Raw genomic sequence first — 22,456 nt, 5'->3', positions numbered from 1 at the left:
TGGAAGACTTTACCACAAAACTACCTTCAAAATGCAATGGCTGGTCCAGGCAAAGCATTACGTATTTAACTACAAGGAACAAGTTACTGACAGATATACTCCTCCCTTCTCAGGTAGGTTTTTGAGAAAACTTTTTGTTAAATGCAACTCAAACTCTCCATCATGCATAAACCTCCTCTCTATCTTCAGAATCAAATATAAAAGTATTATTTTCCTACAGTGTTCAATATCTAATTAACATCAGTGATAAACAAGGAATACATTCATACAAAAAAAAAATCTATTTTCAGATAGAGACAGTCTAAGTTCCACTCAATTCTGAACTTACACAGACTAAGTTTTTTAGAGCAAATACCTCTCAAAAGCACCTAGAAATCGATGAGCAAGTCAAACTTGAGCTAAAGAAAAGTGTAAAGTGCCTCAGCAATCACTTCTACACATGCTTGTGAACACTTATCTGGAGATCTAGGGCCATACCTCTATGGATAACTAGCTACTGAGAAGGACCAACAGTTCCCATGCTGCACCTAAGAACGTAGAAAGAACTGCTGCAATAAACCTGCTCAAGCTCCATCTACCTCCCTCTCAGGCACAGAAAATGTATTGCATGCCAAAGAAGTGATTAGAGAAAAGAAACACGTATATACAGCAAATGTCTTCTGTCCAGCACATTACTAAGTTTTCTTTCCTCATATTGTAGGTAAATCTAGTGAAGACATTTTCAAGTAACATGTTTTGTTTTGATTTTGTCCTGACTATGAAGCTTTCAGCAAACTTTTAAGCACTAAAATATTAAAACCAGACACAAAAAACAAGTGGTCTAAATAAGGCCTAAATCTATTTTTTCTTTTAGAGAACGGAAAAAACCCCTCAGTCAACTGACAAGGTTTTCTATCCCATTTCTGAGAGTGAACTTGGTTTTTCAGAGGCCAGGTTTCCCTGCAAGACAACAAAGCTTAAACCTTTACATGTCTGTGTCAGTTTTGACAGGAACACAGACACCAAAGCTCTTGCTTAAAGTTTGAAAAACAACAAAATATTACTCACTTCTAATTCAAAATATGACTTTTTGCTTCCAAAATTTCAGCCTTCACTTTTTAATTTTTTGGTCAAAAGATTTCAAAAGGTTAAATTTCTCTTCTGTTGTGTTTGGAAGTACATAGTTTTTAAAGCACGTAAAAATAGCTCAATACCTATATTCTAGCTTTTGCAAAAAAGACCCCAATAAAAACATTAGAGGGAACGTGAAAACAACAGATTACTGCAGAGATCGCTATGAGGGGCATCTTTGCAATCACAGGGAGGCACAAAGGGAAGTAAACAATGTTTAAATGCTAATTTAGTGAAAATAAGAATGAATTCCACACAGACATGGGAAAATATACACCATGTGGATATGAAAGAAGGCTACTGGAGTTGTGCTGTGTTACACTGAGCAATAACCCCTCCCCTCAAGTGTAAGCAGAACTTCTGCAACTCGCTGCAGTTTCTATGAAAGAAACCAGGGCACCTTTTTCTATCAGATGGAGACCGGTAATAGAATAGGCAACATTTACTTAGAATCAAGCTTGAAACAGTAAGAGTTTGAGAAAACTGGTGCACCTTATAAAATAACACTGTTTTAAATCACCATCTTCATTAATATTAAAAACCCACCCAGAATTCCTGGCATTATGCTTTTCTAACCAGAACAATGTTAAAGGCTACATTTTAAAATATAACAGGCACAAAAGACATGCAGAAGTCATACACAGTTCTATAACAGCAAGTATAAGCCACGTTGGAAGGTCTCTGAACAACACATTAACTACTAGCTTATTCCCATAAGCAAGTAACATTTCCTTACAGAGAAACTTCCAAATGTGAAAACCTGGCCATCCATTAAGAGAATAGCTGTATGGTTGCTCCCAGCAGTAACTTGTGTACTAGGACCTGGTAATGCTTGCACCAGAGTGGGACATCCCCTAAATAAAAATAAATTAATTCTATATCAATACACGGTCATGTAGCATTTAAAACATACATTAGCATTACAAATATTTCAATCACTGTAATATATCCACTTGATTCACATACTATAGCAAATCAGAGCCAAGAAACATCTTACTTATTAAAACAAAGGTTTGAAAGACTGCACCAGTTAGTTAAGTTTATGCCCTTCTGCTACAGGAAAATGGATCAAGGACCCTCTCCTTCAGTTAAACTCATAAATTAGCATAGAGTAAGAATTATTAATATATAATTGTAGAATTACAGCTGTGTAGATACAATAATATATTGTAATAATAAACGTGTATATTTTTGTATGAATACAAAATATATTGCAATGAAATGTAGCAGTAGAATATGTTGTGAGAACTCTACTTAAGCAGTTAAAAAACCCCTGGAAGCAATCAAAGCTTTATATGGCTGATAGACTAGTACAGTTACCAGAAGCAATATTGCTACAGCCCTCTCAAGATCACTGGCTAGGGAATTATAAAAGAAATAAAGGTCTACTCCTATCCATCAGCTCCTCTCCCATCAAACTCAGATTCAATAAAGAATAGACCTCTCCAAACTATTTTCCAGAGAGATATGAAAAGGTCTAATCCATTTGTCTCCCAAATATGGACAGGCATAAGAAAACAAACTTTCCATTTCAGTAAAAATGAAGGGAAAAACGTTCAAGATACACAGAAAATTTGAACTGATGACTTCAAACTGAAAGATCACAAGAGATAAAAAGTAGTATGCGATACTAAATTTTGATTTCAATCCCAACAAACTGAACAGAAACCTACAAGACTTTGAATCCCATAATGAACATCTACCTAGACTTCAAACTTCCTGTGGAGTGAGAAAGACTGTAAATTTGAAGAAAAAGTTATTCCCATAAAATTTTATGTTTGGAAACTAGACTTGGAGTTATACAGAGGATAACAGTAGAACTATTTGAACTTGCTTTCAAACACAGCCTTTCAAAAGCAGGCTAATCTAAAATAAGAACAGGTTGTTTTACACTGGAATAAAAAAGGGTCAGCCCACAGTTACCTAGTGATTGTTTAGCAGCTGCTGTGCAAAAAGATAGTTCATCTCAAAGTTCTGATTCTGGCTGAATTATAGGTAAAATAGAAGTCAAGAAAGTATGAGGAAGGTGAAGTATCATGTGTTCAGCAGAAAAAGGATAGATGGGAAGATGTGAACAGATAACAGATATGAAAATGTGGAATGCAGCATGAAGATAGTTTGATGACCTGAAGAAGGAGGAACATAGGTTCACAGCAAAATTATTCTTTGGTGGTAAATGTAGCTTTCATTGTAGTCATTAGGGTGACTAGTGAAGATGGAGGGACTGAAGGGCAGAATAAAATAAAACAGAGCGTATACCATGACAAATCTAGGATAATAACTCAAATTTAGGAGCTTTCTTGGTCTACAGGCACATGGATTTGGACATCACTATGATTATACACAGACACAGAGCAAAATTCAGCAACACCAATGATGGAATTTTAAAAACAAGAAGTTAAAATTTGCCTCTCATTAAGGAAACTCAAAAAGACATCAAAATATAAATAAAACATAACTAGTAACTAATCCAAAAGCATTCCTGTTAAAAGGAAGTATTTTTATCATAAGAGGTTTTTTTTCTCCTCCCTTAAAATTATGATAGCTGCAGGCACGGAACATCAATCATAAGTTCATAAAAAAAGCAAATATTTCATCTGTTTGATGCTTAAAAACTAAGCTATTATCATCATAACTATTTATCTTTCTGTTTTTCCAGCTGAATCTATCAGCAAAGTTATATGAATGGTGTGTTTCACAGCCTCTTGGCAACAGCAGAACAAAATCAACTAAGCATCTAATGTGGAGAGATGAAATACATTATCCTCTTAAATGGCTTTTTAATTAAGATCACCCAGCCTTTGGAATGGCCAACTACAATCTATCAGTTCATTTACAGAAAAAAAAGTTTAAGGCACTTGATTACATCACAAAATAAACATGAATTGCAGAAAACTAGTTTTCACTTCATTAAAGGAAAAAGGATTTCAAAAAATACAGTAAGCCAGTTTGGCTAGTGCACATGGAATTTACAACCTGTGATACCATTGAGTATTTCCCTATCCCTCTGAAACTCAACACAGGAAAGCTCAGAATAGACACTGAAGAGTCTGAGATTCTTGGCAAAGTTTTAACAACCAAGGTTTCTCCATTTGAATCAAAGAAAACAAGGACTTATTCTTCTGGGATGGAGTGGAAGGGCATGCTGGTCTTAAAGTCACAGAATCTTTGGCTTCTGGATATGACAGATCAATCACAAAAGACCAACCTCAGCTATACAGAAAGTAAACTGAGATCCCTTGGGAAAACGTAACAACTGTTGAATAATTGAGCAGACGTACATGCATCAGCTAACTCAGGATCCTGAAGAAGGTGCAGATGCATTCTGGCTGTCCACATGGAAACCCTCTTCCATCCCAAAGGGTAGACATTTCTGAGAGCAGTTGTAATCTTTGAAAATTCATCATGCATGACCTGTTCGAACAATCGCTGTCCATGGTACTTATGCAGCCGACAGCTGCCTGCCAGGTCCCAGAACAAGTCACTCGGGGCAGCTGGCCATGGTGCTGTAAACACGGGCTCACTGGGAGCTGTTACTGTGTAGCGGCTAAAAGGAAACCAGTAGCAATTTCTGTTCCTTGCAAGCAGAGTTGGACAATTTCATTCCAGAGAAAATGGAGATTTCTATATTTTAGAGATGACTCCATTTTAGAGGAATTTTAGTGAAAAGATGTAAATATGACCTGCACTCCACGATTGGAGTAAAATAATCAGAAAATGCACCTAGAAAAATGGTCCTAACAAACAGAGATGATGGAACACTTTTTTCCCTCCTAGAGTTATTAATAGGATATAGTCTCTATTCTAATCTTCAAGTGGAACATAGCAGACTATCTATGGAAGGTCTGATCAGTTTTGTTTTATGTTATTGTTGAACCTTTGGAAGCAAAATCCTATCTAGACCATATCACTTCAGTCATTCCATTTCTAGAGCTTGACTGTCAGGTCATGTGCTTGCTACTGGAGTGCTGAAGTCAAGAGTTTGTACATAAAAATGCAGACAAATTTTGAACTATAACAGAAAGATCCTCGAGTTTTAAGTTCCAGAGAGAAGCATCAATAACAAACAGGCCTTTGCTTACCTGACCACAATACATACTATTTTTCACCAAGATTAGATACTGCAAAGCATTTCTTGCTTCCACTGAGTTTCTATACACCAGCATCTAATTTGAGAATATAAGCACAGACTGACAAATCTTTCATGCAGTGAATAGCTCATCAACAGCTTCTGCTGTGGATTTTACAACAAAAAGCCTACACAGACTAACTTAATGGTTCCATCTTACTGATAAGGCATGTAATCTATCTCATTCCTACTGAAGTAGAGCAAGAATTTGTGGTGTTTACAATACTCTAATAGAGGAGTCCAAAATTCCCTTAATTAAGGAGAAAGGCAAGTGTGAACAGGTGTTCAGAATTCAAAATACTTGAACATTATCAAGACTTTTAAAAATAGAGTCTCACTACTAAATCTTTATACTGCAAGACAAAAGTCTCTGAAAGGATGCCTAAATAGTATTTTTTTTTTCTCCTCTCTCTTCTCTCTCTCAGAAATACAGTAGAGTATCAGTTCCTGGATTCAGAAGATGATGCTCTTCCTGAGGTCAATACAGGCAATGTGACACACTGCATGACTGACATACCACTGACCTGGCAGGAGCTGGCCATCTGAGCACCACTGCGTCCCAACTGAGGTGGAACTCTGCATAAGGATTCCCTGTTTCCTTCTCTGAATCCCTTACTGTGAGGACAGAGGAGAGATCTCTACTTAAAGCTGGAAAAAGAAGTACATCAATGAAGAAATTATAATTTGAATGATGGTGCTAAATAGCAATATAGTACTATAGCCAGTTCTCATGCATAGGACATACTCCAAATTTCTTCAAGGCTTTTTTCAGACACTTTCTAGGGTCTGATGTAGAAAGATACAATGGTCAGTGCCAAGTCACTTGTACCGCCTCAGCTTCTACTTCTGGTCAAGCATTATCCTGCAGCACAAAGATTTTTCATATTCTCCTCTAGGATCTCACTTGGAACTACATTTGGTCTTCATCCAGTTTCTATCTAAATAAGCAACAGATGTAGGGGTTTAGCACCTGAAACACTGACAAATACACCAGATAGCTCCAAAGCCTTCTGAAAAGCCAAGTGATTTCATCGAAGCTGGAAATAGGTGACAGTAAGTTACCAGTACAAATGGCACTGCTGTGTGTAATTCTTCAGTCTTTAAGACAGAAACGGGCCTTATTCTAATAGCAAGTTGAATTGCTAGTTTAAGCCATTGTTCCTTGGAACAACTACCCAAGAATTTCCAGGAAGGAAAAACAAACTACTTGTCTGTGGTATGACTCCACCATAGACAGAAACACAGACTGTATTCACCAGTCTAATGCAAACTGAGTAGGGGTAACAGTTCAGAGACTACTATGAGGCACAGCAGCCAATACAAGACAACATTTCCAGTATACTTTCTTTCTTCCATCTCCCCCTTTGGCTTAGTGAATCCAACGCAAGTTTTAAGATGATGAAGATTTCTTCAGGAACTTGACAAAAGAAAAGGTTTTGAAGTCTTCAAAGAGATTAGGAGGATAGATGTTTATTAATTTTCACCTGGCTGCTACAAGAGAAATGAAAGAACTGAAGACAGGTCATGGATGCTCTGCTCTGTATGCCTTTTACATAAGGATACTGAGCATTACTGGACATACACAAAGTCTCAAAGATTCCTACTATGGAAACCCCCGTTGTGTGCACTATATAGCATACGTACATGTCCAAAGACCTTAATCACATTTCCTTTTATGACAGGACACCGGTTTTTTATTTACTTTAATGAAGAGATAAGACTCTAAGCATGAGACAGTAAGGGTGAGATTGAGCCTCACATTAAAGACACCTATGCTCTCACTGTAGTCAATGGAGATCAAGTTTACAGAGTTACTAAGCATGCCTAAAGCATGTAAGCAGTGGCTGGTTAGTCAGGTAAGCCTCTGCTCTGTTGACTTCCCTATTTCCACTGACCATAGAGAAATCGCACATCACTCCTCTGCCAACACCCAAAACAAGTGACTACAAAACACAGCTGAGACCAAAGCTTAGAGACTTCATTTGGGAGATAATTGATAAGCAAAAGATGAGACTTTATCATAACTGAACTGAGATTAGCTCAGTTGGTCAGAGCACAGTGCTAGTAAGAACAAGGTTGTGGGTTTGATCCTCATACAGGCCATTCACATAGGAGTTGGACTCGATGATCCTTGTGGGACCCTGCCAACTCAGAACATTCTGTGATCTGCGATTATTCTGTGAACTCTTATCAATGATGAAACAGGAACAGGTTGATCTAGGTTTACAATATCATACTATTTGAGTTATTGTATATGTAGTATTTTACAGAAATAATGAAATCTTAATGAGACTTCAATGTAATTCTCATATATGCAGGGAGAATTAAAGAGACAAAAGTCTTTCAAACTATTATCAAAGCAATGCTAATAACTATGCAGAGAAGCTTTCATGTATTAAATAAATTACTTATACTGTACAAGAGTACTGTTATAGTATCTATATTCAGGGGCTTATGGTAAGTGCAGAACAAGAGTTTTTCAACTTTTTTTGGTCTATATAGCTCTGCCAGCTACAGAGAACCAGAAATTTAGCCACTACTTATGCAGCAGTAAAGTAATACACAATTGTGGCCTTTTATTACCAGCTTACCTGGAATTAACATCACCGTGTCCAAGTTGACCATGCTGCCCATATCCAAATGTGTAAACATCACCATTCTCCATCAAAACCACTGAAAAACAACAAAGTATTTTTCTGACATACACACATGACATAGCACTGCACCAGTGCTGGTTACCCTTCTGAGCAGCAGTTAATGATTCCTAAGAGACTCAGACAAGATTCCACAACCCATCACAACTAGCACCTCTATGCAGGAGTAGAGCTCTACCATGCAGATGTTTTAAACTGACTCTAAAATTGCTTACAAGCTCTGATGTAACTCAATATACGATACTTATAGTCCTTTTCACCACTGAAGGACATTAAGTTGCCTTTCATTGCTGGAATCAGGGAGGTGATGCGCGGATTTGGGTGGTGATCCTACTTTAGAGCATGTACGGAAATGGCACAAAATCTGTCAGGGAAGGTTTAGGCTGGATATTAAGAAAAGGTTCTTCACCCAGGGGGTGGCTGAACACTGCAATAAGCTCTCCAGGGATGTGGTCACAAAAGGCTGACAGTTCAGGAAGTGTTTGGACAATACTCCCAGGCACATGGTGTGATTCTTCGAGATGGTCCTGTGCAGGACCAGCAGCTGGACTTGATGATTCTTGCAGATCCCTTTTAACTGAAGATATTCTATGTCTCTATGACAGTGTAGTAGGCTACAAAATAAACCCTGCTACGTTTTCAACTTTTAACACTCCTGCGTACATCCATATTAAAAATTGAACAAAAAGCAGTGAAGACACAGATGAAAACCTTAAAAAATAAATCTGTATTATAATTAACACTAATTTATTTGTTTTTACCTGAATGGTGAAATCCACAACTGACTTGTACAGCTCGCAGTTCACAGTCAAAGCGGACAGCCCCTGGTGGATAAGTTGTGATTTTGCTGGCATCCTTCTCACCTCTTTCTCCACTTCCATCTATAAACAAAACTTACAATTATATCCTACGCATTCCAATAAAGTTGTATTAGAAGAATGAACAGAACAAGGATAGTAAATAACTCCCCACTCCACCACTTGTCCAGCAGAAGAGAGAACTCACAGAGTAGCAAGAGAGACAGCTCAAAATGCTTCAAAGCAGATGTGGAAGACAACAGAAACTCTATTTTTGAACAACGTACTACAAAGGTACACACTGGAAAATATCCTCTAAAGCAGAAACTTCCCCAAGAGCAGACAAAAAGAACCAGCAAAAAAGAAAATTCAAACTTCAGAAGCTTTACTTGATAGCCATCACTTCATTCTTCAATAAGGCAGCATTATTAAATAGGCAACACTGTAGTTAAAGTCAACAGGTATAGCCTAGCCTATATTTTCCAACTACTACACTTCAAGGAGTTTAGTTGACTCCAACTCGGCCACAGAGGCCCTGTTTTAAGTAGCTGTCAATTACTTGCACAGCTCATTTCTAACAATGCAGACAACTCACAAAGAGTGTGTCTGTTTGCTGTCTTTTAGACAATTTTTGTGATTTCCTTTAATAAGCATGTATTTAGTAAGTATGAAGTACATTATTGGTTCCTAAAGCCAAACTGCCTCCATATTGGACAAAACCACAGAAGTGCAATATATTATTCCTAAATTTCTTGCAATACAGCAGCCTATCTTCTCCAGAAATCAGAATGTTTCCATCATCTATTAAACTTTAGTCACACTATCTAGCATAGAGAAATGATAGAAATATGTTAAGTGAAAAATAACTGCACATAGAAGACTGCACTTTCTCTCTGTGATAATTCTGAGTACTGCTCTATTAACAAAACTGATACAGGGAAACAACTGCTGCTCAAACATTTCAAGGTGGTGTTAATTTAGATCTATACTTAGAATTTCTACATGTTTTTAATAAAATCCAGCTTTTATACATATTGCTCAAAATTTTCTTTTTATTGCAGAGAAACTGCTGATACAGTTAAGTCATTTCACACTTTTATTACATACCAGTTTTAAAAAAATCTTACTGTTCTAAGAACAAAGCTATTTTCTAGTGATGACTTGAGTATAGAAATTACATTAATCTGCATATAGTTCACATCTGTAAAGGAACAGTGTGTGCAGGTGCTAGTGCTTTCGAAGAATTAGGTTTAAAAGCATAGGTAAAGTATCCCTTTGAAACATGCACTACATGCTGGGTATGTAAGAAATGGAGATGTGGTAAAAAACACCCTGTCTCTCAGAATTGCCATGGGATTTTTGAGGTTGTGTACTACCAGACTGCACACAAATTAGAAGAAATGTTTCTGAAGGTCTGTGTGCAGCTTTCTTTGGTACAAATAACAAAAGCAAATACAAAGAGACTGACTCACTGTTTAACAACCACAATCCCAAAATTAGTTCCTCCTAGTCCTGTAATTCTGCCTTAAGCAGCTCACAGTATTTAACAGTTTGACTACTTCTCAAATACAGTACCTTTGAACTTTTTATGCCTACTTTTGCATTAAACTCTACCTGCCCTACCTACTGCTTCCCCATTTCATACAAGCTTTTCAGATCAAAACAGAGAAAAGCTAATTCTTCTGGAAGTCACCTGTGGCCACCATCTCCCCTCCTCCCTCAGACACCACTGACTAATGAAAAATGTGAGCTCTCCCACTGCATAAATGCACTTGAATAATCAGCTGCCAGGAATACACATGTCCAGTAAGAATGTGTCATGGCTGCAAGCACCTCCTACAGTGAAACACACTGGGCATAGAGCAACCACATCACCTATGCAGTCACATTAGCAGCAGCAGGTGTCTTCTGGTCATGTAACAGCAGAATATCAAGTGATCTGCAGAAACCTAAAGAGGCACATGTGCATTTTCTGCCTCATTGTAAGAAAAACATCCTGCTCTAAAGGGCTTCAAAAACTACTCATAAAAAGTTGAGGATTGCTGTTTTCTCAGTTGATAAATGTGATACTACCTTTAAATAAAACATGATTCGAGATATATTCCCATTTTCTCCAAAGTTGTAAATGAAAGCATAACGCCATACTCCTCTTGAGGAAACACTATATATTAGTGTGCAAGATGTAGAGACAAGTACCTTCACATGAAACAAGTTTTTCAAATCCTTATCTGAGGAATAAAATTATTTTAAAGGATAAAGTTTTACAAAGTTGGCATTTTCAATTTCCAAAGCAAACTTCGCAAAGGCTCTGAGAATGCAGGAATAGAAGCAACTGTCTTTCAACCATATCTTACTTTGTTCAAGTGTGGAATCTTTTTAAGTGAAAATGGAATTCCTCTCAGCCTTCTATGCAGCATGGTTAGTAACTGTCTCAAGAGTTTTGAATTGTTTGGATCTTCAAAACTTGATAAGCACTTGATAGTTTATGTGTTGTTAAGTACAAAATCCTTGCAACTAAAACAGCTAGTCTCGTTTAGGAAAAAAAAAAAGTCTTTTGACCAAAATATACAAAGCCAAATAGAATATCACACTACTTACTTTTAGAGCAATACTTCTGGCCTATGCTGTTTATCTGTTACTCCATTACATGGCCAATACATATCATATTTTTCCAGCAGCACTGGCTAGGAGAACTTACACTTAGAGGTAAGGCTGCAAACAAACCAGGTCATCCCCTTTCCTTCCATTGCTTTCAAACAGTCCAAATTCTTTTAAAAAATGAAAGTCAAAGGTGGATGCTGAAAGCTTATTTGCATGTGTCAAGGAACAACTATAACCAGGGAGATACACATTAGTTTTTCTTCCAACAATTGTGCACTTTTAAATTTCATTAAAAGTACTATCAAAACAACTGTTCCTGAAAGGGAAGCATAAAGAGACTACTGAAGCAGAGACTCTTCTTTTTGGATGCATGGAACCTTCAGGCAGAGCAAGTTAGTACCTCCAGTGTTAGCCAGCTGGTGTACCACTGAACAGAGATTTTGACTCCATCTCTCAGAGAAGAAAGCACCAAGGAAAAGCTGTGAAGTGCTTCCTGCTGTTAACACTGAGGGGTGTGCTCCATGAACAACTTCACAGTGATTGGTTTTCATTTCTGGTATCTCAAAGTTGGGGAAAGAAAGAGAACTGCAAATACAACCAACCAATCCCCACCACCACTCAGTTTTCCTCAGAAAATTCTTAGCTCCTGAAGACAATTTTCTTCCTCCGTTACACGTGCTTAGAAGTTCTCTTGGCTGACATTGCTGCCAAGAAAACTACTGCTTTCCAGGAAAAAAGGAAAAGCTCATTCAGTCCCAATAGCAAGTGAAGTAATAAGCTTTAAATGAGACTACTTCATTACAGAATGACACTGTGGACTCTTGCTTGGCCCAGACCAAAGGAAAAGGATTTTGTTAGTGCTCCCCAACAGTAAGGGTGATGATATTCAATTTCTAACTTACCATCCCATCTTTGGAGGAGAGAAGAAGTACGTTTAAGTTAAATATGTGTCTTCTCTCCACAGACGAAAAGCTTTAATGCAATATGACCATACATTAAAAATTCTTACAGTAACTGTCTCTTCAGACCACATTGTATGCCAACAAACCTTTGTTTTGTTCAGCAGGAATTACCCAAATAAAGCATACTGGTCAAGTTACCGGTTAGTCTCTGTTGTCCAGCCCTCACAGGGTGTTCTAAATGCCATAATATAATTTACAGACTTAATATATAACATTACTTTAACAAATCAGCCTGTGCCTGCAATTTCTTGGCTACCCTAGGCTTCAGCTGAAATATCTGTAACCAATTTTATAGCTACAGTGCAGGGGGAAGAGAATATACTCCAGTTGTGAAAATCATCCATCCTATGAGAATAGCAAAAAAATTTAGTCTGTTGGATGCTTGAGGGGCTGCTACAGAGCTTACTTGAGTTTATAGGTGAAATATGCAGAATCACAAGTGCATAACACATACAATAAAGTGATAAGAAACTCATGTTCTAATTATAAACTCAGTCTTAGATGTAGGTTTTCCCCTGTCAGCTGTCTCACTCCAGTGAGTGCTTCAAACTACTCTGCCTTTCACATGGTATCTTAGCTAAAAAGTTAAAAAGCAAATTCCAAGTAAGTTTTCTTGAACATCTGGTAATTTTGTCTTAGCGTTTGCAAAATGGTTGACCTATATCTTGTTCCATCTATGCAGGTTCAGCTTCATCTAGTCTTTGTCTTTTTGAGGGTATTTGTTTCATATTCCTTAGAACTTATCACTACTTCCAAATACAGGAAAAAGTTAGCATTCAAATTGCTGAATCTTAACTCACTCAAGAAGCCTACTTTGTTTTTAATTGCTACTCAGTTCATTTTTGCAGTTGAGAAAATTTTACAGACTTCCATTAATGTTCTTTACTCACATCCCCAGTTATGGGAATCCACAGGGATTGGAGATGTAGACTGGAAACCCACTACCTCATTAAAGAATGAGGATGAAGCTCATTTTTCTTCTTAGTGTCAAACCACTCCATGAATACCCAAACTGTTGTACCTAATCCTTTCTATTAATAATTGTGAAAGACACAGAAGACACCGATCAGAAAGACTATGCTTAATTATGTAGGTTTTTTTGCAGTAACAAGGATCTTGATATGCAGACTCTATAAATGTGAAAGGAGCAAATGATAATGGCAAGATTTCTAAAAAAAAAGCTCTTTCAATGAAGTTGAAGGAGTTTTCAACTCGACAATCAAACAGAGGAATTCCACAAGTGGCAGACATGTAGATTATCATGAAAAATTTCTTTACGCTGAGGCTGATGAAGCAGTGGAACAGGTTCCCCAGAGAAATCAAGGATGCCCCATCCCAGAAAGTGTCCAAGGCCAGGTTGGATGGGGCTTTGAGCAACCTGATCTAATGGAAGGTGTCCATGTCAGGGGGTTGGGACTGGATGATCTTTAACATCCCTTCCAACCCAAACCATTCCATGACTCCATGATTTGACAATATGTACAAATATGTATCAACTATACTTTTTATATCAGACCATAATTGTCAGTTCTGAAGAAGCTGTCCACATTCCAGTTTAAATATCATTATCAAGAGAAGTTCTGCAGCTGCAAGCAGAGAAATGGCAACAGGTAAGTACCAGTGAACTAAATGTTCCTTGCCCAAGGATCTTGAAGGTCTGCTCGGTGTAAAGAAGACTACTATACTAGAAGCATCTGAAGGAAGAAAGAGTTTGGAAAGCATCACACTCAAAAACAAAATATAAGAACTTGCTGATTTCAGTGTGATAATGTCCTTTTATCTCTGCCTCACTGCTCTATTATTCTTTTACATTCTGCCTCTAGAAAAGAGGCACGCCTTCTAAGGTGAGAAATATACATTACATTTTTCACAATTCCCACCTTGCCTGTTACTTGGCTAAGAACCCACTTCGCCAGTTTTCCTTTTTCCCCTTGAAACCTCTTCAAGAAGTTAAGGGGTATTTCTAGTTCCTAGTGGAATATATGGCTGTCTTTTGAGAGGCCATCTTCTGAGGCAGAGAAGGGTCTCAAAGTTAACCTGAAAACCTCCTTATCTGTTTAGCATAAGACACAAAGAACTAAAATAAACTGAGTATTTCCTTGCATATAGCCTTCCTGAAAGAAAAATAAATGCTCAGTTCTACAGGGCATATCTGACAAAAATCTTCCAGCCCAACACAGACCTTTACACTGTTCTTACAACTCCAAGAAGCAACATAAGCCTCAAACTGACACTAATAAATATATCTCTTGTAAAGAGATACTTGATCTGAAGTGAGTTCCAATGGCCAACACATGCCAAAAAAGCACAGATGTAGGCAGGACAAGCGCACCCCTTTATGTACTTGCCTGTGGAGTCAAGGGTTTGCAGTAAAACCAGCAGTAGCAACCAGCTCAAGATTAATGGCCATCAGCAAATTGTCACTCATGTAACAACACTTAAGATTCAGTATGTTCTCTTTCAGCATGCAGTCCCTCCAGTGAGATTATGATAGGTTATTCAACTAAATACATCAAGATTTAAAGCTCAGACAATATGCCTTCCAAAAAGACTGAATGTTATGCAGATTCAAAGGATCACATTTTGCTTTCATTTCCATAAAATGAAAGATGATTTCACAATCCAGTATGTTCATAATTCAGCAAGCCTATCACCCACACACACTGAAACTTTATCCCATAAGATTTCAAACTGACATACAGTTTGTCATACATGTTTAGATACATGCCAAATACTATCAGTAACTTCTACTAATTCAACTGAAATGCCATACTAACTCTTTTACTATATAGCTGTTCTTCGGAAAATAGTTGAAGCATTCTGGGTTCATGATTTTTAGGAGCTTCCTACTTTGATCAGGTCTGTAGTCTCCATTTTACATATTTATCTTTTATTTATGTACGTATGTACAGAGAGATCAGTACACAGACATATACAAACTACGATTAGATTTGAGACAGCTCAACTTCAGTAAGTTCAGTTGAAAGTTTTAGTAATACATTACCACTTTCTAAGAAATAGGTAAGTCATTTATATCTGAACAAATGACACACTTAGAAAACCAAGATATAATGAATTGGCTTGCCACACATACAAAAATGTCTGAAATATAAAGACACCTCCATACTTATACTCTGTAAAAAACATTTAACTCAAGAATATTGCAGAGAAAAACCTGTACTTTGATTTGTATTCCTCACCATTCGAAGTCAGCAAAAAGTAATGTTTACGTTATTTCAAATATTTCGCTAGTTGAAAGATAACATACCTATGAAAAGATTTATGCCAGAATTAACAAGCCTGGAATTGATATGTTGAAGTAATCACCCCAAATATACAACACAAAGGATAAGAAAACCCAACACAAGTTCAGTGAGACAGTCTTGAGTCACTCTTAACATAAAAAAAAAATAAAGAACCTTAGGAATGAGACAGCATTAGAAATGAGAGAAGACACACAGAAAGACAATGCATATTTCACAAAAAAAAAAAAAAGGGGGGAAAGAAAAACAAAGATGATGCAGACTAATTAACGCTTATAGTTCTAAAGAAAGGTCAACATTTAAATGCATTTTCTTTCTCCTCAGGTAACAAGATACTAACAGGAAGAAAGGCAGAACTCATTTTGTGAAGTTCTTTGAAAAGACAGATGCAGTGCCTGGAAGAAGTGACTGGGAGGCTGGGCTTATTTCCACCCTAGTCAATAAGGAAGACCAAATACCTTTGTGCTTGTCCCGTTTATGCTTTAGCGGTGCTGGAGAGAGTCTGATTCTGGCTAGAGCCTGTTCTCGATGGTTCATAAAAATAGGACCAGGAATTACAAGGGGGCCTGAGGAGAAACATTTTGCACATGCATAGGAAAGCTCACAAAATGGAAACAGTGTGTTAAACAAAATTCAAATAAAAAGCAATGAAAAAAACAAAAAGAATAATAATTATAATCTTGTTTTCTTAAATTCAAAAGACCTTAAAATATAAGAAAGCTACCATTTCTTGGTAACTTATGCAAAAAACGAATAAATGTCCCATAGTGATAGTTTTACCTGAATTTCTAAGTATGCAACTGTACTGCAACCAGTGGAAATACAACATACTCACAACTAGACTAAAATTTGATACCAAATATCCATTATTGTCATGAAAAGATAATAATTATCATGCCTTATATCCTACAACATAACATTCAAAATACTGATTTGGAACAAGATCATAATATAAATGCTAAATTTAAAAACTGCCACCATAAACTTGTTTGCAACTACTATATTTAAGAAGGAGAGTTATCACTTTTAAAGAAAAAGTTACATGTTTCATGAAGAAAGTTATTCAAATCATATGACTCTTTTCTTACCTACTTAGTAATTTTGAAATCTATTTATTTAAAAAATATTTTTCCACCTATTTAAAGGCCTTCAAGAGAAGATTTGATTTAAAGAAACCAATGATACATGTATTTCAAATTTTTTCCAGATTCCTTTTTCTTTTTAAAAATCTAGACTTGGGCAGTAAGGTACTATGCTTAATTGAGGCTGCGTATAAGCAGGTCACGGACAAGCAATTTGTTTCTTAAATCTGTATTTCTCCTGGTTTTTAGGTTAAGCATGCCACCAAGATTTTTTTTGACACTTCTTGTCCTTTCAGAAGTCTCAGATTCAACGGAAACCATGAATCAGGAGCAACTAATTCTTCCAAGTGACACTCAATTCCACAGGTTCCCAAATCCAGCCCTTCCATGAACACTAAACAAAAACACCCCAAATCAGACTGTTGTGTTTATGAACTGCTTATGCAAAACTTTGAATACAAATATTTGTCCTTCTTCCGCAAATTCGTTGATACGCTCATTCCTTAGCTGAACCTCATTAACAAGACAATGTAGGTTAACTTTTCATAAATGCCCACTGCCTCAGGTTTTCTGCTATCAACTTTAGACCATCACTTCCTTCACTAATACTAAACAGCATGGATAGACAGAAGTTAGGTCAAATCTATGCAGCTTTTGAACCTTCGGATAAGGAAACCTGTCTTCATACAGAGAAGCCCGCAATTTTTAGCATTTACTTAAAAATCAAAATAAGAAATGTTTTAAAAATACACTACTGTCTATCCCCCTAGCTTAGAGGCTCATACATGTTAGATAATATAATGGCCCAAAACCTCCTCAATCATGTTTGCTTCTGCACACAGCATAGAGTTTTTATTTTTTTCTACTGTATTTACTTGGACTCTACTTATTCCAGGACAGATCCTCTTGCTAATTCAGAGCTCCTTCTCCTAATCAAGGATGATCATTTGCTTTTGATTTACCTTCATCTTGCAGATTCTTCCTTCAGTTGTCTTGCTATATTGTGTTCCCCCTTCTCAGTCACCTCTGAATTGGAATTTCCATTTAATAGATATGCTTTTGGTAAACATTACCTTCTGCCAGGTCACGTGCTGTGTTCAATATTCTACTTCCCACAGTTTTGACTTAAACAAAAAATTACACCACATTTTGCCTCTTACCAAGTTGGAGGGGATATAATGAGGAGTATACTGAGGCACACCAGGAAAAGGCAAAAAGGGCAAGAGATGAATGACAAGCAGATTATGAAAGCTAAAAATGTCTGAAGGACAAATGATACAGAGGAAATGTGAATGAAGAGCACAAGAAAATAAGGCAAAAGTAGTGGGAGTTATTGACAAGTTCCTAATGAAATTAAAAGCTGAAGAAATAGAGAATGGACAGGACAACATGACAAAAGTGAAGCTCAGATTAACAAAGTTGCAAAAAGAGATGCAAGGACTGCAAAAAGAGTGGCTTGAACTGTGTAGATCTGAAAAATCTGTGGGGGACTAAAGTGATCTCAAAATAACTGAGGCAAATATCCTTAAGTTCCAAAAAATGCTTGCAAAACAAACAGTGCAGGGAATGAGATACAGACCTGAAGGCAGCCTTTGGCATTTTAGTGCTAAGAGCAAAGATAATAAAAGAGAATTTCAGGAGGACAGAAGGAAGTGAAGTACAGGAGGGTGAGCAAAAGGACTACAGGAGATTTGTAAGACAGAGGAAGTTTAGTAAGCATAAGTGGATGTCAGCTCCAGCATGGTGCTAGCACACAGATGCCATCAGTTTCCAAGCTACTCATCTGAATCACACTCCCCTAGTCAGGGCAACAATTCCGTGACAATCTAACCTTCTGACCAGTGCAGGATTTGTCCTTGCTTCTGGATATTCCTATACGCTATTTACCATTATGTAAAGAACTCGAATCCAAAATAAAGTTAAATGCAATAGATTGCCATTTCATAGTAATTTGTACCCAAATCCATGTAACACAGGTCTGTTATCTTCTTTGGCTTTTTGTGCATGTTAAATCTGTAACATGAATAAACATAATAAAATAGGAAACATCTACATTTTGATTGCATTGTGATGTCTGCCTCCTTGGTCACATGCTGGCAAGGTGTTAAGTACCTCCTTCTCCCTCCAAAATAACACAGGCAACAGAACACTAGAACAATTCATGGAGACCGTATCTGCTTTCTGCTTACATCTGAGGTTGCCTGTACAAAGAGAGCAGAGTCTAGGTACCACGAATATTCTGGTGTAACAATCCAGCCACACACTAGATACTTCCTTTAATTTGTTAAAAAATGCCTGCAACATATTATTTGGAAAACTCTTCTAGAAGCCTCTAAGGTAGATCTGCATGGGGAATAACAATCTATTATCAGTCTCTGTTTTAGAAGATCAAATGACAGAGATAAGCAAAGAGGAGTTACTGGTAGACTACAGAGCTATTTTAAATCAGTCACTACATGATGCAAAATGACATTCACTCTCTCCCTTCACAGACTGTTTTTCCATAGCTAAGCTGAGATGCTAAACAGCCCTAGCTGAAATGTCAAGACTAGCTTTCCTTTCTTGGTTCAGACCTTTTAAAATGGACTTTGGCAGGGAACTGAAAGCATAAAAATATATATATTTAATCACAGAAATAATTTCATTTTCTGCAAATAGAATGCATTTATTAAATAATGCAGTGGACTACAGAAAAACGTACACAATTATGTCGTCCTACATGCATGCACTTAGTTGCTTTGGCATTCTTGGTCACCTAAGCACTTAGACACAACTATGAAAGAGTTCCATGTTTGATTTTATATTACACATACTTTGATTTCTTCTACTACCTCACGCTAAACAAATGCTATCTGGCAAGCTTTGATTACAGGAGACTGAACTCAATTATCTCAAATGCTGACTTCTGTACCAGTGCACTGAACACAGCAGGCTATCTGGAAAAATAGTACATGATGACATGTATCATGAGGTACACAGAAAAGCAGTATAAATTCAGGTTGCAGAGCAAAGTCCTAGATTGGATCACACCCTCTGTTGTAAAAACCTATTTTTGGCTTCTTGAAAGAGGCCAAGTAGAGGGTTTTTGTTTGGTTGGTCGGGTTTTAGTAATAACATAGGGAGACAAAACCCTTATATAGGCAACTAGTTATCTAACAGGTCAACAGGTTGCAAATTTTAAAGAAAAATATTTCAGAAAATGGAATTGGAGACTAAAGTTTCACTTCAGTTCCACTAAAAGTGGAAAACATTATAGGGATATAATGTCCCATCGATAAAGCCCTTTTAAAGAAAACAACTTAGTATTCTTATGGAGCAGGGACAATAGTTATGGCACATGTCCTTTAAAACTGTATTTTTCAGACTTATGACTAGCAATTTATTAATAAGGCAAAAAAATTCATGGAGAATGTTATGTGCCGAAATTAATGTTAATTGCAGTTTGCTTCTTTTGTTCAAAACATTGTCAATAAAGAAAAGATGCCTCTTCCTGTAGTCTTAAAGTGACATTAAAATTGTGCAAATCAGGTGTGGAAGAAAAAATAAGGCCTTTTAAAGGGGAAAAAGATACACACTAGCCAAAACAATCATGTAGGGCAATATGGGAGCAATAAAAGAATGAGATGGGAGTAAGATTTATGATAATCTTAATTTTGACCCCTTCTCCCTTCTGAATACTTGACTTCTTATATATTGTTAAATATATACGAATGCTGTATTTCCATATATAAATACATGAAATTAAACCAGCAAATATTAACCAGAACTGTTCTTACTGAGTCTACTACAAATCTGACTTCTGAAACTACAATATAAATATTTTTACTTTAAACATCAGTTTTATTAACAATAATCAGCTCTTTCAGAAAGGAATCTCAGACTCAAATACAACAATGTAACTTCACAGAACCATAACTGATGGTCATTAGGGGCAAAAGCCTACAGCTTTCTCTTGAAAGCATTCTTAAAAAGTCATGTATGAGTTTGATAGTGTTTTAAGGGAAAAGGTAGGGGGTTTTTGATAGGTTTTGGTTTGTTTGATGAACTTTGAAACAAATTTAACAGTGAAAGCATTTCATCAAAATAAACATTTAACTAAAACCATAAGAAAAAGTTGCAGTATTTTTTAATAAGTAATATTGCACTTGTATAGCTAGTTCTGCTCTGTATTTACGTGTATGTTCAGCAACGAATAGACAAAACTGATTCCAAGCTCAGAGTGGCTTGTGCAGATGTTAAACAGATTTATGATACTTAGCCTACCATGGTAAAACTAATCACTGAATTAACTGAATCAGTTACACTTCAGAAAAATGAAAAAATGCCCAAATCTATGCAGCCTCAGATAATATTGTCTCAAAACAGAGCAGCTTTGACTAAAATTAATCAATTTTCTATGGATTCCTTGTTGTTGCGAGTAAGACTGATGAAAATTAATTTTCCTTCTCTGTAAGGGGATCAAAAGCTAAACCTTAATTACACACCAAATCTTCATCTCAGTAATGATCATCTAGAGGTTTTACATCATAGGCTGAGAAAGAGTAGTAGTGAAATACCAGTGAAGTGTAAGACCATTTATTATCGCTGTTTTGAGAACCATTTCTGTATTTTTTAGCTTATTAAATATAGTTTAAAAAGCTATTTTAACAATCTATCTTCTGAAACCCGCCCCTCAGAATTATCTTCAAGTGATAAATTGAAATCTTTGACTACTCCAAAATCTATTACTTCAAATACCAATCTGAAAAAGTTGCATGAACAGCTTTCAAGATTAGCTCCTCTCAGAAAATGCTAGTCTTAGGTTCATTACATTAACAGTACAATGTGGCCCACAGATTTCTGTAATGTATTAAGGCATAATTTAACGCCCCCATAATGAAAAAATTAGTTTCATAAGAAAGTAAAAATAATCTAACCATATTCTAACATACAAAACTTCCTCATTGCCACAGAGAACAATGAAGTGCAACTATTTCCATACTCATCCCTCACTACTCTCATCAAGCCCCAAACCAGTCTGAAAAACAACAAACACTTCACCCTGTGGAAAATCAGCTCCTTCACTTCTCACCAGAAATACAGATAGAGTGAAAAGCAGCGATAATTCCATCAATAATTATGTTGAGATATTATTATTTAGCTGAAGCTGTGATGAATACACCTGGCTTTATTTCTCAGAAGGCCACACACCCAACTCAAAAATGCAGAATTGATTTTGAGCCCTCTTCACTGATTGTCACAGTCACTCGTGCACGGAAAAGAGCAAAGAAATATAAAAAATATTAAGGAACTTACAAATTTTTTTTAAATAGTTGATTTGTTATCCCAGACTGAAACACTTTTTTTCCACTATTAATTTAGAGGATCTATTTTTTTTTCCCCACTAAAATAGAACTTCTTTCTTGAATAAAGCAACATGAAAAACTGATTTGAAACAAAGATTATTTACTGCTTAGAATTCCATTGCAGCAACTATAATTTGACTCATTTCAAGATAAAAAACAAAGAAATCTTCAGCATAAGCACTTAAAATTTCTGAAGTTACTTGGTGCACTGCTCCTGAGCAGCATGTATACAGGTCCCTTAAAACAGTGGCAGGCTACTTGGATAATGTTTGAGAAATGAGTTAGTTGCTTGCGATAGTAACATTGAACCACGTCATTGATATTGCAGCTGTTAATGACAACTACGTCTACTCAGAACATTTAAATTCAGTTTGAATTTTCAGATAAATGCAAATGAAGATGAGCATTCTTATCTTCTTCAATACAAGAGACCACTATTGATCTTGTGAAGGAATTAAATGATTGTCATACATGCAGACGTAACCATCATTTTTTCTCTTAATTCAAGTGGAC

General features: G+C 36.5%; 1 protein-coding gene across 12 annotated transcripts in view; it reads right to left on the bottom strand.

The window, feature by feature from the left end:
- The window catches only part of MYCBP2 (MYC binding protein 2), a 175,435-nt gene that overhangs the window by 97,682 nt on the left and 55,297 nt on the right, over positions 1–22,456 (bottom strand). For 11 of the 12 annotated variants that reach the window (XM_069008634.1, XM_069008629.1, XM_069008659.1 and 8 more), the window contains exons 18-21: positions 15,975–16,082; positions 8,655–8,774; positions 7,831–7,912; positions 1,847–1,964 (exon numbers count right to left, since the gene is read on the bottom strand). In XM_069008634.1, coding sequence (XP_068864735.1) covers positions 1,847–1,964; positions 7,831–7,912; positions 8,655–8,774; positions 15,975–16,082 — 428 coding nt within the window. The remainder of the gene's footprint in view (positions 1–1,846; positions 1,965–7,830; positions 7,913–8,654; positions 8,775–15,974; positions 16,083–22,456) is intronic. The other variant, XM_069008631.1, reaches the window with a different exon arrangement.

The sequence above is a fragment of the Aphelocoma coerulescens genome, chromosome 1 (genome assembly GCF_041296385.1).
Source record: "Aphelocoma coerulescens isolate FSJ_1873_10779 chromosome 1, UR_Acoe_1.0, whole genome shotgun sequence".
Taxonomy (NCBI): domain Eukaryota; kingdom Metazoa; phylum Chordata; class Aves; order Passeriformes; family Corvidae; genus Aphelocoma; species Aphelocoma coerulescens.
This window is presented reverse-complemented; position numbering and strand designations above follow the sequence as displayed.